The sequence below is a fragment of the Martes martes genome (genome assembly GCF_963455335.1).
Source record: "Martes martes genome assembly, chromosome: 13".
NCBI classification, from domain to species: Eukaryota; Metazoa; Chordata; class Mammalia; order Carnivora; family Mustelidae; genus Martes; species Martes martes.
The window spans coordinates 23,564,491-23,576,662 of record NC_137901.1 but is presented as its reverse complement, the minus strand read 5'-3'; the positions used below and the strand labels follow the sequence as shown (position 1 = coordinate 23,576,662).

At 33.4% G+C, this 12,172-nt stretch overlaps 1 protein-coding gene across 1 annotated transcript in view; it reads left to right on the top strand.

Moving 5' to 3' along the window:
• Positions 1-12,172, top strand: part of SMAD4 (SMAD family member 4) — a 36,278-nt gene that overhangs the window by 2,391 nt on the left and 21,715 nt on the right. Inside the window, exons 2-7 of the mRNA XM_080821736.1 lie at positions 384-558; positions 997-1,026; positions 6,022-6,234; positions 9,529-9,648; positions 9,743-9,859; positions 11,298-11,348. Coding sequence (XP_080677862.1) covers positions 384-558; positions 997-1,026; positions 6,022-6,234; positions 9,529-9,648; positions 9,743-9,859; positions 11,298-11,348 — 706 coding nt within the window. The remainder of the gene's footprint in view (positions 1-383; positions 559-996; positions 1,027-6,021; positions 6,235-9,528; positions 9,649-9,742; positions 9,860-11,297; positions 11,349-12,172) is intronic.

The window sequence follows — 12,172 nt, the reverse complement described above, 5'->3', positions numbered from 1 at the left end:
TAAAAGCTTGTATTTTATAAAATTTTTAAACTTTCATTTTTGTGGATTACATTTTTTTTGGCATAGAATTACATCATGTTTGTCCTGTGCTGAATATTTTTAAAGAAACATACAGAAATATTATGTCATTAGATTTAAAAATTTTATTTCTAGATTTTAGGAATGGTTATTCAATAAACTCATACTTTTTTTTGCATTTTAAAAGCCTGAGCATGGGTCTTGAAAAAATACCTTAGTTCATTAATGTTTCTCATTTATGAAATGGGGATTATAATACTGAGTTTGTAGGGTTGTAAGAATCAAATTGAGAACATATATAAAGTGCCTTTTTTAATGTGTAATGTGTAACTGATGATCAATAAGTTGTCGTCTATCTTTCCTAGGTGGCAGGTCGGAAGGGATTTCCTCATGTGATCTATGCCCGTCTCTGGAGGTGGCCTGATCTTCACAAAAATGAACTCAAACATGTTAAATATTGTCAGTATGCATTTGACTTAAAATGTGATAGTGTCTGTGTGAATCCATATCACTACGAACGAGTTGTATCACCTGGAATTGGTGAGTAGGCTTTGCTTTTATCCTCAGATGCACAAAAGGAAAAGATCTCAGTAGTGTTTTAATTTTTCTACATTAAATTATAAATTTGGGTATAGCTCAGGACTTCAGCTAAGGTTAAAGAATCAGATATTTTTAATGACATATAAATATTTAAATTTGAACTTTAAAATAGACTTGTATTTTTCTTTATTACTACATATACATTATAGTTCATGTTCTGCCCATTTAGAACCATGTTTTTGAAAAATAAGATGGAAGAATTATTGAATTGTTTATATACTATCAGATAGCATTTATACTAATCTTCTTGAATTGAAATGGTTCATGAAGTTTTGAATCTCTGAATTAAATTTACATTTTGTAATTTTAAATACAGTGGAAATATTTTCATGGTAATGATTAATATTCCATTTTCTTTTCCCCTTTACAAAAATTAAGATCTCTCAGGATTAACACTGCAGAGTAATGGTAGGTAATCTGTTTCTTGTAACTTTCTCTGTTTTCTTTTATTCTGTCCCCTCTGTTTTTTATTGACCTAAAATTAGTTTGTGTGGGTGCTGGTAACATAAAATTTATAAAAAAAATACTTATTTGTTTGGAAATGTAAATTTGGGGGGAGCATGTGTCAGTACTTAAAACTGGATTTCAATAGACTGGTGGTTCTTTGGATTTGAACTACCATTTATGCACTCAAGTGTTCTAAAAAATATGATAGGGGAATATAAAACATATAAAGGAAGAGTTTTTTTTGAATTGGCAAAAACTGGCTGTTTTGGAGAAAATCTCAGAGAGCCAGTTTAAATGGGTATAAATACCTGTAATGTTCGGTAATTTGGAGTCATGTATAGCATGTCCTTTAGAAATACTAATATCCTAATTTTTCTTTGTTTCTCCCAAATTTATTTTTGTAGATGATATTTTAAGCATGATTTAAAACTACATACATTAATTTTTTTTTCAATCTTGTTACATTTTGAGTAAATAAAACAAGGCTACTTTCACTTTAATCGATGATCCAATTCTGTTTTAAAAAGGAGTGTGTTTTGAGTTAGAGAAATGAACTCATTAGTGGGGGGGTTAGTTTTTTAGTGTAATATTTGAGAACAGAGATCTGTTCAAACTTTAGTTTTGTTACTTAGAACATGTTAATGAACTAAAAGGTTTATAAGAAGTAATTAATTTGCAGAGCAACTCTGATAAAGAACCATCATTATCTTAGAAAGGTGTGCACTTGTTCTGGAGGGAAATTAGTGTGTTGGCACTTCTTGTTGCAGAATCTTAGAGGTGAGTCAGAAATACCATCTGGCCTTAAACAAAATTTAGGAAGAGCATGAAAGTCTACTTGTTTTTATTGTCCACTTTTCTTCCATGTCACTATATAAGAGAAAAACTATAGTGCCTTTTGGTACTTGCTAAGGGTTAGATTTCTGAGAATAGTAGGTTGGTAATGTGGTAGTGGTCTGGGAAGGGTAACTCTAAGATTGGTTAAATTCCTGCCTCTTTGCTACACAGATATTGATATTATGCCATTTATTTTCTTTGAAAGTAAATACCTTTCAGATCTTCACCATTCTCCATCCATGATTTTGGAAAATTATTCCTCAATAAGGAGTAAGGATTGGGGGCCTCTAGTGATATCTGTATCAGAATCTCCTTAGTGGGAGTGGTTGTGAGGAGCCAATTTTGAAGACTCATTACACCCCCTTCCCCCATCCTAACATGCTGCTGTTATGAGTAGGTGTCTTTGGTTGGATTGTGTGGGTGATAAGCTCGTTTTATTGACTCTAAGGTTGCTTTAGCCTTGTGGATCCCCCTAGTGGTGGTTTTTTTAAAGGCCGGCTTCAGTGGCTTATTTCCTCAGAAAACAGTAGGTGTTTTTCACAGCCCCTTCTAGATTTGGACAGAGAAATAATACAAAGCCAGGTTTAAAAAAAAAAAAAAAGTTAAGAAAATGGGATAATTCCTTCGCTTTTGAGTTGGAATCTTATCCAGCCTATCACATATCTTTTGTGAAACTTTCCATGACCCCATCAGTCTGCATATTCATTTTAAGAAATATTTAATGAGCACGTATTGCTTGCTAGTGTGTTAGGATCTAGGGACAATAGGGTAAGTAAGGTGTGTTTTCTCCACTCAAGGTAGCTCGTAGTTTAGTGGAGGAAAGATAAGGTAAATAAGACAGCAGTAGTAGCATCAGATAGTGCAGTGCTCTGTCTGCTGGTGGTGATGAAGAGCACTGACTTAGGGTGGGTCAGCTTTTCTTCAGCTTTTCTGTCTTGTATACATTCCTTTACCCTTCATAGAACATTTTACAATTACATGTATGATTGCTCTAAAAGTATGGTTAAAGCATAACAGCTAACACTTGCTAAGTATACGCTTTGTGTCTGGTACTGAGCTATATGAGTTACAAGTATTGTTTCATCATTCTCATTATACCCCCGCATGAAAGGTGGCATTTTACACACTTGATTAGATGAAGATCAAGATAGACAGCTAGGAGGAGCTGGATTAATATGTGCTCAATATTTGATATTTAAACAATAGAAAAATATTATAGAAAAGTCTAAGTTCCATGAGGGCAGAGATTTTTCTTTTGTTTATTAATGTATTCCGGGTGCTAGAACAGTACCGGGAACATAGGTGCTCAATAAATATTTATTCAGTGAATGAATTTGTTGAATGCTAGTCCATAAAGAAAAATACTTAATAGTTTGGTATCTGTTATTCTGGACTTAAAAAATATATACTATATGTTTTTTAATTTTATTTTTTTGAATAGGCAATACATGGTCCATAAATCAAAATACTATAAAAAGGTATACAGTGAAAAGAAGTGCTCCCACCCCTGCCCCCATTCCCCCCTACCTCAGGTAATCACTTTTATTAGTTTCTGGTGTTTCCTTCCAGGGTTTCTTTATGCAAAAGTACATGTGTTATTTCCCTCCTTTCTTACATAAAAAGCATATTGTGCCCTTGTTCTGGACCTTGCTTTTTTAATTACAGTTTGTGATTTTTTTTTAAACATGCATGTGATCATAGTGTACAACAGTGTTTTGTAACCTACTTTTTTTCCCTTGGCAAAAGTATGCTGCAGACATCTATCCTTGATCCTACAGTTTTACCTAAGGGACATGTTTTAAGTTATTTGACTGAAGAGACTTATAGTCAGGTAGAAGTCTCACACTTACCTTTGGGGAAGGTTTAGTCAATATATTAGGCAAGAAAATATTATGAGGCATAGCTCTTTAAAAGTAGAGTTTAGTCATTATGATTGCACATTAAGCTGAGAAGAGTCACCTGAAAAGCAAAAGTGATGAGTATCAAGTTGACCCACTATTTCCTCAAATCAATAGCTTTCTCCTTATGTACTAACAATACAATATCTTGGTAAAAATAAAAAGATCCTTGTTACAGTAATAACAAAAAACCCTAAAATGTCCAGGAATTACATAGGGATGTCAGGATCTATATGAAGAAAATTATAGAACTTTGTTGAAGGGTATAATTAAAAAAAAAAAAAAGATTGGATAAATACAGTAATATCCACTTTGTGTCCCAAACAATTTTTTCTTTTATTTTTATATTTTGGCTAACATTAGTGATGAGTATTTGGGTGCAATTTTCTTACTGATATATAGTGATATGTTAAGCATCCTTTTAGCTATCTTTTTGTTTCTATAGGATTTTTTAAAGAAAAACTTTTTGCAAAATCTTCATGACTTTTTTTTTTTAATTTATTAATTTGAGGGAGAGAGAGTGCACGTGCATGCATGCGTGGGTGGAGGGTGGGGAGAAGGAGAGTGAATCTTAAGCAGATTCCGTGCTGAGTGTGGAGCTGCACACAGGGCTCTTATCTCACAACCCTAAGATCACAACCTGAGCTGAAACCAAGAGTCGGACGCTCAATCAACTGTACCATCCAGGTGCCCCTTCATAACTTTTGATGTATGAAGAAGCCCTTTAAGAGATTGTACATAGAAATTTGAACAGCAGATTATTCTTAGTGCTTTGAAATAGTCTCATTAAAAAAAAAGGCCATATTGGGGTACCTGGTTGGCTTGATCGGTAGATCATGTGACTCTTAATCTAAGAGTTGCGAGTTCAAGCCCCACTTTGGGCATGGAGCCTACTTTTAAAAAGGGGGGCCGTGTAACAAATTGGTATTTATGTGTAATCAGTTTTTTAAAAAATTGACATAGGGAAAGACAAAGGGCGCCACATGTTGATTCTTTTTTTTTTTTTAATGCATTTCTTTTTTTTTTTTTTTTAAGATTTTATTTATTTATTTGACAGAGAGAGAGATCACAAGTAGCCAGAGAGGCAGGCAGAGAAAGAGGAGGAAGCAGGCTCCCCGCAGAGCAGAGAGCCCAATGCGGGGCTCGATCCCAGGACCCCGAGATCATGACCTGAGCCGAAGGCAGAGGCTTAACCCACTGAGCCACCCAGGCGCCACGCCATATGTTGATTCTTAATAGAAAAGAGAATGTCTTATTGTGGACTATTTATTGACTGTTCTAAGAAGAGAATATAGTATTGGAATTCAGTGGATTGTAAAATTCTGGGAGAGTGTTAGTTTAGAAGCAATGAAGAGTTGTTTGCTAAAGATAAAAAGCATACCCCAAAGCAGTAACCTAAAACAAATAGGGAGGTTCTGGGCAGAGAATAGTTGACATCAATGCAGTTTAAGTTTTCTTTTCTTTCTTAAAACAAAGGCAACCAATCCCTGGTTTGTTGAAGGAAAATATGTTCTATCAGCTAGAGTTTAGGTTTGCTTAGTAAGGTATAACCACATAGGTGAAAGATGTTGATTGAACTTTTTCACAGCATGTATTTGTCAAAGATCATTATTTGATTTGGGTTTTCAGAAGGAAATTTCAGTTTGACTTACCATTTAGAATTTTTCTTTCTGGTTCTAACCCTATAGGGGACATTCAGTACCTTTCACTTTCAAAGCATGTCACTTAACAGTACGTCTAAATCCTGGAACTGGATAGCTATCAGATCCCATTCATATTTCTACACTGTGAAATTAGCAAAGAGATATAGCCAAGTACTTGATCTCAGTTTTTTTCTTCTCATGGATAAACATTTCCCCCAGCTGTTTACTTTTCACCTAACTCATGTATTTAAGATGGTTATTACTTCTAGGTTAGTCCAGAAACTAAGGAATACCTCTTGAAGTTGTTGAAATATAGTCTTCCAAGAATACCTCTTGGAAGTTGTTGAAATATAGTCTAGCTTCAAATTTCAGGGGGTCAGGTTGATTGATAGAATATATCTGAGATACCTACTTCTAAATAAATATTTTTGCATATAAAGTAGTATTCTTTTCAAATATGAAAGAAATTTGAGTTAGAGTTATTTACACTGTAGTTGATTTTAGGTGTTGTCATATTACAAGTTTTTTTTCTGGTAACTGAAACTTATAAGGTTTTAAGATGTGTTTAATTTTTTATATAGCTCCACCAAGTATGTTGGTGAAGGATGAATATGTTCATGACTTTGAGGGACAGCCATCATTATCAACTGAAGGGCATTCAATTCAGACCATCCAGCATCCACCAAGTAATCGTGCCTCAACGGAGACTTACAGCACCCCAGCTCTGTTAGCTCCATCTGAGTCTAATGCTACCAGCACCACCAACTTTCCCAACATTCCTGTGGCTTCCACAAGTGAGTAGTAGAATCAAATGTAGTCAGCAAGTTGATCTTACCCTATTTAATATTCATATGTAATAATTATATCTACTTGGAGGAAAACTCCAAGTAAGTAAAAATTAAAAGTACTGTGGTATCTTTTATAGGAAAAAAGTATTAAATCGGTTTTCAGTTGGTCCTGGAAAAAATGGTGTTTATAATTTACTTAAATGTTTTTATGTTGATATACAGTCACTTGGAATTGAAGTAATGACTTTGATTATAATACTGATTTAAGTTAGTGGTCTAATTTGTAATTTCTCTAGTATTACATGCAGAAGTAAGAATTGTCTTTCACTTTCGGATGTATTTTAGAGAAGCATTTAAGTAGTTAAGTAGTTTTGGACCAAGATATTTATAAAAATCTCTGTCAATTGAACTGTACACTTTGCTTTTATCAGGGTTTCTGTTGTGCTGTATCTGGCAGAATATTACTTTGTAATAGTCATTTTCAGTTTTCCTTTGTACAAACTTAGAAAAAAGGATCTTGATCATGTTTATAATATATATATTATATACAATAATATGTATATTCTCATAGTAATATGTATAATATATAATGTAATATATATCCTTCAAGATAGACATCAAATATTTTAGTCAGTTTTGAAATAAAGCTAAATTCTAGGTATCTATGTATTATTATTATTATTTTTAACCAAGAAATCTTTTTCAAAAAGACTCTTCCCATGACAGAGATGCCATTGTCTTTGCCACATTGTAGAGGCAGAGGGCTATTAGGTTTATCTTTTCTTGGGGCCTGTTCAGGCAATAATGACTCTGTTCTATTAATATTGCTGTTTATTTTCACAGTACCAAAGGTTGCACAGTTAGCTGTTTGGCAATGGAGTTTGTTTTTGTTTTTTTTTAAAACTAATTACAGAGCAGGGTCTTGGCCTGTATATGGTGTTATTTGTACCTGGTTGCTAAGGAGATTGGATTATCTAAGCCACATCAGCAGTAGATTGTTGCTAGATCTGGACTAGTACTTTATTAGCAGCTACCAAAGGGGGCAGTATTCTATTTACTTTACTATCTGATCAGATTCAAAATAGAAATTTGATCTTTGGAATAAATAGAGGGCTGATTTCTCTAATTAAGTTTATAAGTATGGTGTACCAAATATCCCCCCTCTAATTCATTTTACCTCTTCAAAGCAATATATTTTGGATTTGCTTTGTAAGATGACAGTCTCACCATAGACAACATATTCTAAGTGGAGTTTAGAGGTTAAGCACCTACTTTAGAACCTGGACCCTTTTAATTACTTAGCGCTTCTGTTATCTGTCTACTCTTTATTAACCAATTTGGAAATATAGTTGACAGAGCAGTCAGCGATGGAGAGTAAGAGAAAGCAAGCACATTATAGCCACCCAAGCATAGATTAGTGAGAGCACGGCCACTTACTTACTTACTTCTTTTGATATTATCTGGAGATTGAATTTGCATGCCTTTGTTGATGCTTGCTAAAATGGTTTTAAGTATTCTATGCCCTGGTCAAGTCCTATTAAATACTAGAAAAAGTGGTATTTGTGAAATTCTGATAATTTTTCTTGGTTATTTTTTGGATATATTTTTCTAATTGAATAGATGTTTATTTTTAGAATCTGTCACAAAATGTTCTTCTAGATCTCAAAACGTGTATTGATAGAATTAAAAGGAAAAAAATTGGACTAAAACAGGAATTGGAAGACTATTTCAAATGAGCTAGTATAGTTCTACTATTTAATTTTATCTTATATACTTGGAACTGTGTAATGGAAATATTCAGTAGAGATAACCACAGTGGGCTATTTTATAGTGTGTGTTCATTTGGCACTTGAATATTTTCAGGTTTTCTTTCTAAATATCTGTAAATTAAAATAATCTCATTTCACCTGCATAGTGACACTTTTTGTAAGTTAGCTAAGAGTCTGTGGCATGCATAGTTTTTAAAAGCAAGAGTAAATGTAATTAACATTTAAAGATAACTTGGAAAAAATTGGGCGGATGTGTAGGGAGGGGGTTCCTAAAAACATCTTTAAAAGTAAATAATTTGGGGATTATTTTAGTAATCTCTTTAACTTTTAATATTATAATCCTCAGCATAAGGAAATGTGATTTGCAGAGAGGAGAAAAGTGTTCCTTTTCCTTGATACTTTGAGTAATGGTGTCATTTCCTTTCTTCTATCTATATTCCCATTTGGATGAGAAAGTGATTCCAATGATAGATAACAATTATGAAATTTCAGTGCTTTCCAAATGCAATAAACAATTGACTTAATTAATGCTTGCTTGAAGAAATCAAACTTTTTCCACTTAAAAAAAAAAAGAAAGCCTTAAAAATGTAGGTCATTGGGTACACCTGGCTCGTTTGGTCGGTGGAGCGTGGAACTCTTCATCTCAGGGTCGTGGGTTTGAGCCCCACTTTGGGGGCAGAAATTACTTTAAAAAATAAAAAATAAAATCTTAAAAAAAATAGGTCAGTAAGCAATACTGTAGAATGGTTTTGAATAGAACAGAAACCAGACAAATCTTGCTCCTCTTGGTATATTACATATAGAATGGGTAGCTAATTTCCTGTCAATCCAGGAAGATGGTAGTGTTCTTGGAAGGAGGTGATTTTTGATTTTTAAAAGTACATGAAAAAATTTCAAAGTAGACTTACAGTTTGTTGTTGTGGTTTTTGTTTTTTGTTTTTGTTTTTGTTTTCTTTTTTCTTTTTTTACTAGCAGTGCTCTATTGATTGAACAGTGGAGCTTGATCTTTTCTAAACTTCACCTTACCCATCACATTCCATTTAAAATATTTGCCTGCTCTGCTTTTCTTTTATCAAACTCTAGCATTTTGCCATTACCAGTACCAGTGCTGATAATAATGAATTTCCAGTTTTCAACAAACTTTCTTGAGTTTGGACTTTTGGAGTCCTAATCAGAAAGGTCCAGAGCTACCTGGCATGGCCAGGGATGAGCTGATGTACTTCTGAAGTTATTATGATAGGCTAGACATATAGTGGGATTTTGCTGGCATTTGAAGAATATTTATAAAGGAAAAGTCCTCTGAAATTAGCTAGACATTACTTAAGGTAGAACAGTTTTGGACATTTTCAAGTTAAGGTTTGCCTTCATAGATAACTTTAGGGTTTGTTATTTGATAGACCATGGACAAGTTCCATTTTTTGCCCATCTTTATAGTTGTGATTATCAGATATAATTTGTCCTTCATTTACTGTATAAAAACATAGGATTGCATCGATCAATGTACCGTATTAATGTCTTCTTGTTCCTCTAGGTCAGCCTGCCAGTATACTGGCGGGCAGCCATAGTGAAGGATTGTTGCAGATAGCTTCAGGGCCTCAGCCAGGACAGCAGCAGAATGGATTTACTGGTCAGCCAGCTACTTACCATCATAGTATGTACATGCTTTTTAAAATCTTTTAAATAGTTGAGAAAAAATAGGCAGACTTTCTAAAAGCAAATTAATCCATGTGGGCCTTAATTTTTAGACAGCACTACCACCTGGACTGGAAGTAGGAGCGCACCATACACACCTAATTTGCCTCACCACCAAAACGGCCATCTTCAGCACCACCCGCCTATGCCGCCCCATCCCGGACATTACTGTAAGCTCTCGTTTTTGTTGTAAGGGCCTTTTCTTTTTTGAGAACTGGTTTCCTTTCTATTTTTTTTTAAGTGTTTTTGCATCTTTTATTCATCTTACAATTTAGTTTCATTAAATGATTTCTGCTTTTTCAGCATTTTTGGTAAACAGTATTATTTACTTTTTATAGTTTTGTTATCATACCTTTGTTTTAGAGGAGTGGTGTTTACTAAATACATTTATTTCTCTGTTGCTGATGTTTCATTAACACCGCATTGATTTCCATTCATTTGTTTGTTTGCTTTTTATATGTTCTTAGATCTCATGTATACCTGTATATCCACCCTAAGTGGATTGAAACTCCTTGAGTGTCAAGATCTCAAGGTACTCATCATCATACTATTCAGCATACTGTAGACACTTAGATGTTGAATCTATCATTACTCTGTGCAGTCTTGTTTGGGAAGGAGACTCTACTGATAATCATAGCTCGTAGTTTCAGGCAGAAGAGGAACATTGTTCATCTGGCTTAGTGAAGTCAAGAGCATACATTTTTCTTATGTATTAAATTCCTTTTCCTCCGTTGTAAGAGTAATATTACCAAAGAAAACTTGGAAGATACAGAAAAGTGTAAATAAGAAAATAAAAATGACCCAGGGTGCTCCTACCTAGAGATACCTACTTCTAAAATGTTGTCGTATTTTTTCTTCCAGTTATATAAATGGGTGTCTATATACTTGGGAGGGAAAATATCATACTGTGTATATATTGTTGTATCCCTCTTATTTTCAGTTATGTTACTGTTTTTCCATGTCTTAGAGAATGTACTTTTTTATGGCTGCCTGGCTCAGCATAGTGGTTAAAGTGCTGAGCTTGGACCCCTTAACTGGCTGTGTAACCGTTGGCAGGTTAGATAATCCTCACTAACTAAGCCTTAAGGGTGACAATAGTATCCATCTCAAGGAATGTTGTAAGAAGTAAATGTAATACTTGTGAAGTGTTTAGCAGGATGTTTTAACACTTAATAATCTCTTAAATATCTTAGCTACTGTTCCATTATGTAAATATCCTTAATTTAATAAACCTTAAACACTTATTTTCAGAATGGACCTACAATTTGAATTATTATTATATATTACGTTGTAAATTATAGTCTTATCATGTTACATGAATAATTCATTTATAATTTACATTAAGTTTTCCATGTACAATTATTATAAATTGCTAATAGCACTTGGCATATAGCATTAAAGTGTTAGCTCTTAACTATCACAAAAGTAACTCGAGTATTTGCTTACTATAAAGTAATCTAAACAAAGCTTTTAAATTTTTAGATGTTGCATAAGCTTGATTGAAACAACTCCTGAGGTACAGTAGTTACATTTAAGCAAGGTTTATTAAAAGTTTTAGCCTTGGGAAACTTTTAATAAATAAAAATGGGATTTTTGTCTTTTCTTTAGGGCCAGTTCACAATGAGCTTGCATTCCAGCCTCCCATTTCCAATCATCCTGGTAAGTGCATTTCAACATTGATTCCCTATATTTAGATTTTCTTTATAGTAATTAAAACACACATACACGAACACACACACGTTTTAGTATAATTACAGAGTAATCTAACTTTTTAGATAAGTATAATACTCCTTATATCACATTAACTAATCATGAGTAGCTGATATAGTCACACATAGGGTGTCCATATTTGATTCTTTTTAACTGTCTGAAAGAAAAGACAAGAACTGTTTTTTTCAGCTAAAATATGAAGTAACAAAGTGCTGGTTTTAGCATTGAATACATAAATATGCAGCAGAAGAAAACTAGGTTTCAAAATAGAACAGCTGTAAAACTGTAGCTTAAAAAGCCAGGGAAGCATCTGAAGTAGATGCTGAAAATAAAAATAATTCACTGTGTCTGTTTCAGAAGATAGATTCAGGAATTTTTGGTTAATTGGAGTTTTTAGAAACTTTTTGATTAAATAATCTTCAAAAGAGTAAATAACTAAATAGATTTCCTCAGTTCAGAGTTTGAATATATCTTTTTAAACTATAGAAGTATAACAGAAAATTTAAATAAAATACTGGGGACTTCTTAGCATAAATATAGGATTTTGATTTGTTTTCCTCTGTCCTTTCATACCTTTTTTCCTTAGCTTAAAAAGTTGGAAATATTTAATTTCCACTCATCACTTAATTTTTCCCTCTAATTAAAAATAATTTGCTTTATTTTGGAAGAATTTCAAACATACACCAAATATCAGATGCCCCCTCCCCCTAATATACTCATTCCTCAGTTTCAGCTGTTATCAGCTGTGTTTCATTCATACCCTCACCTATTAT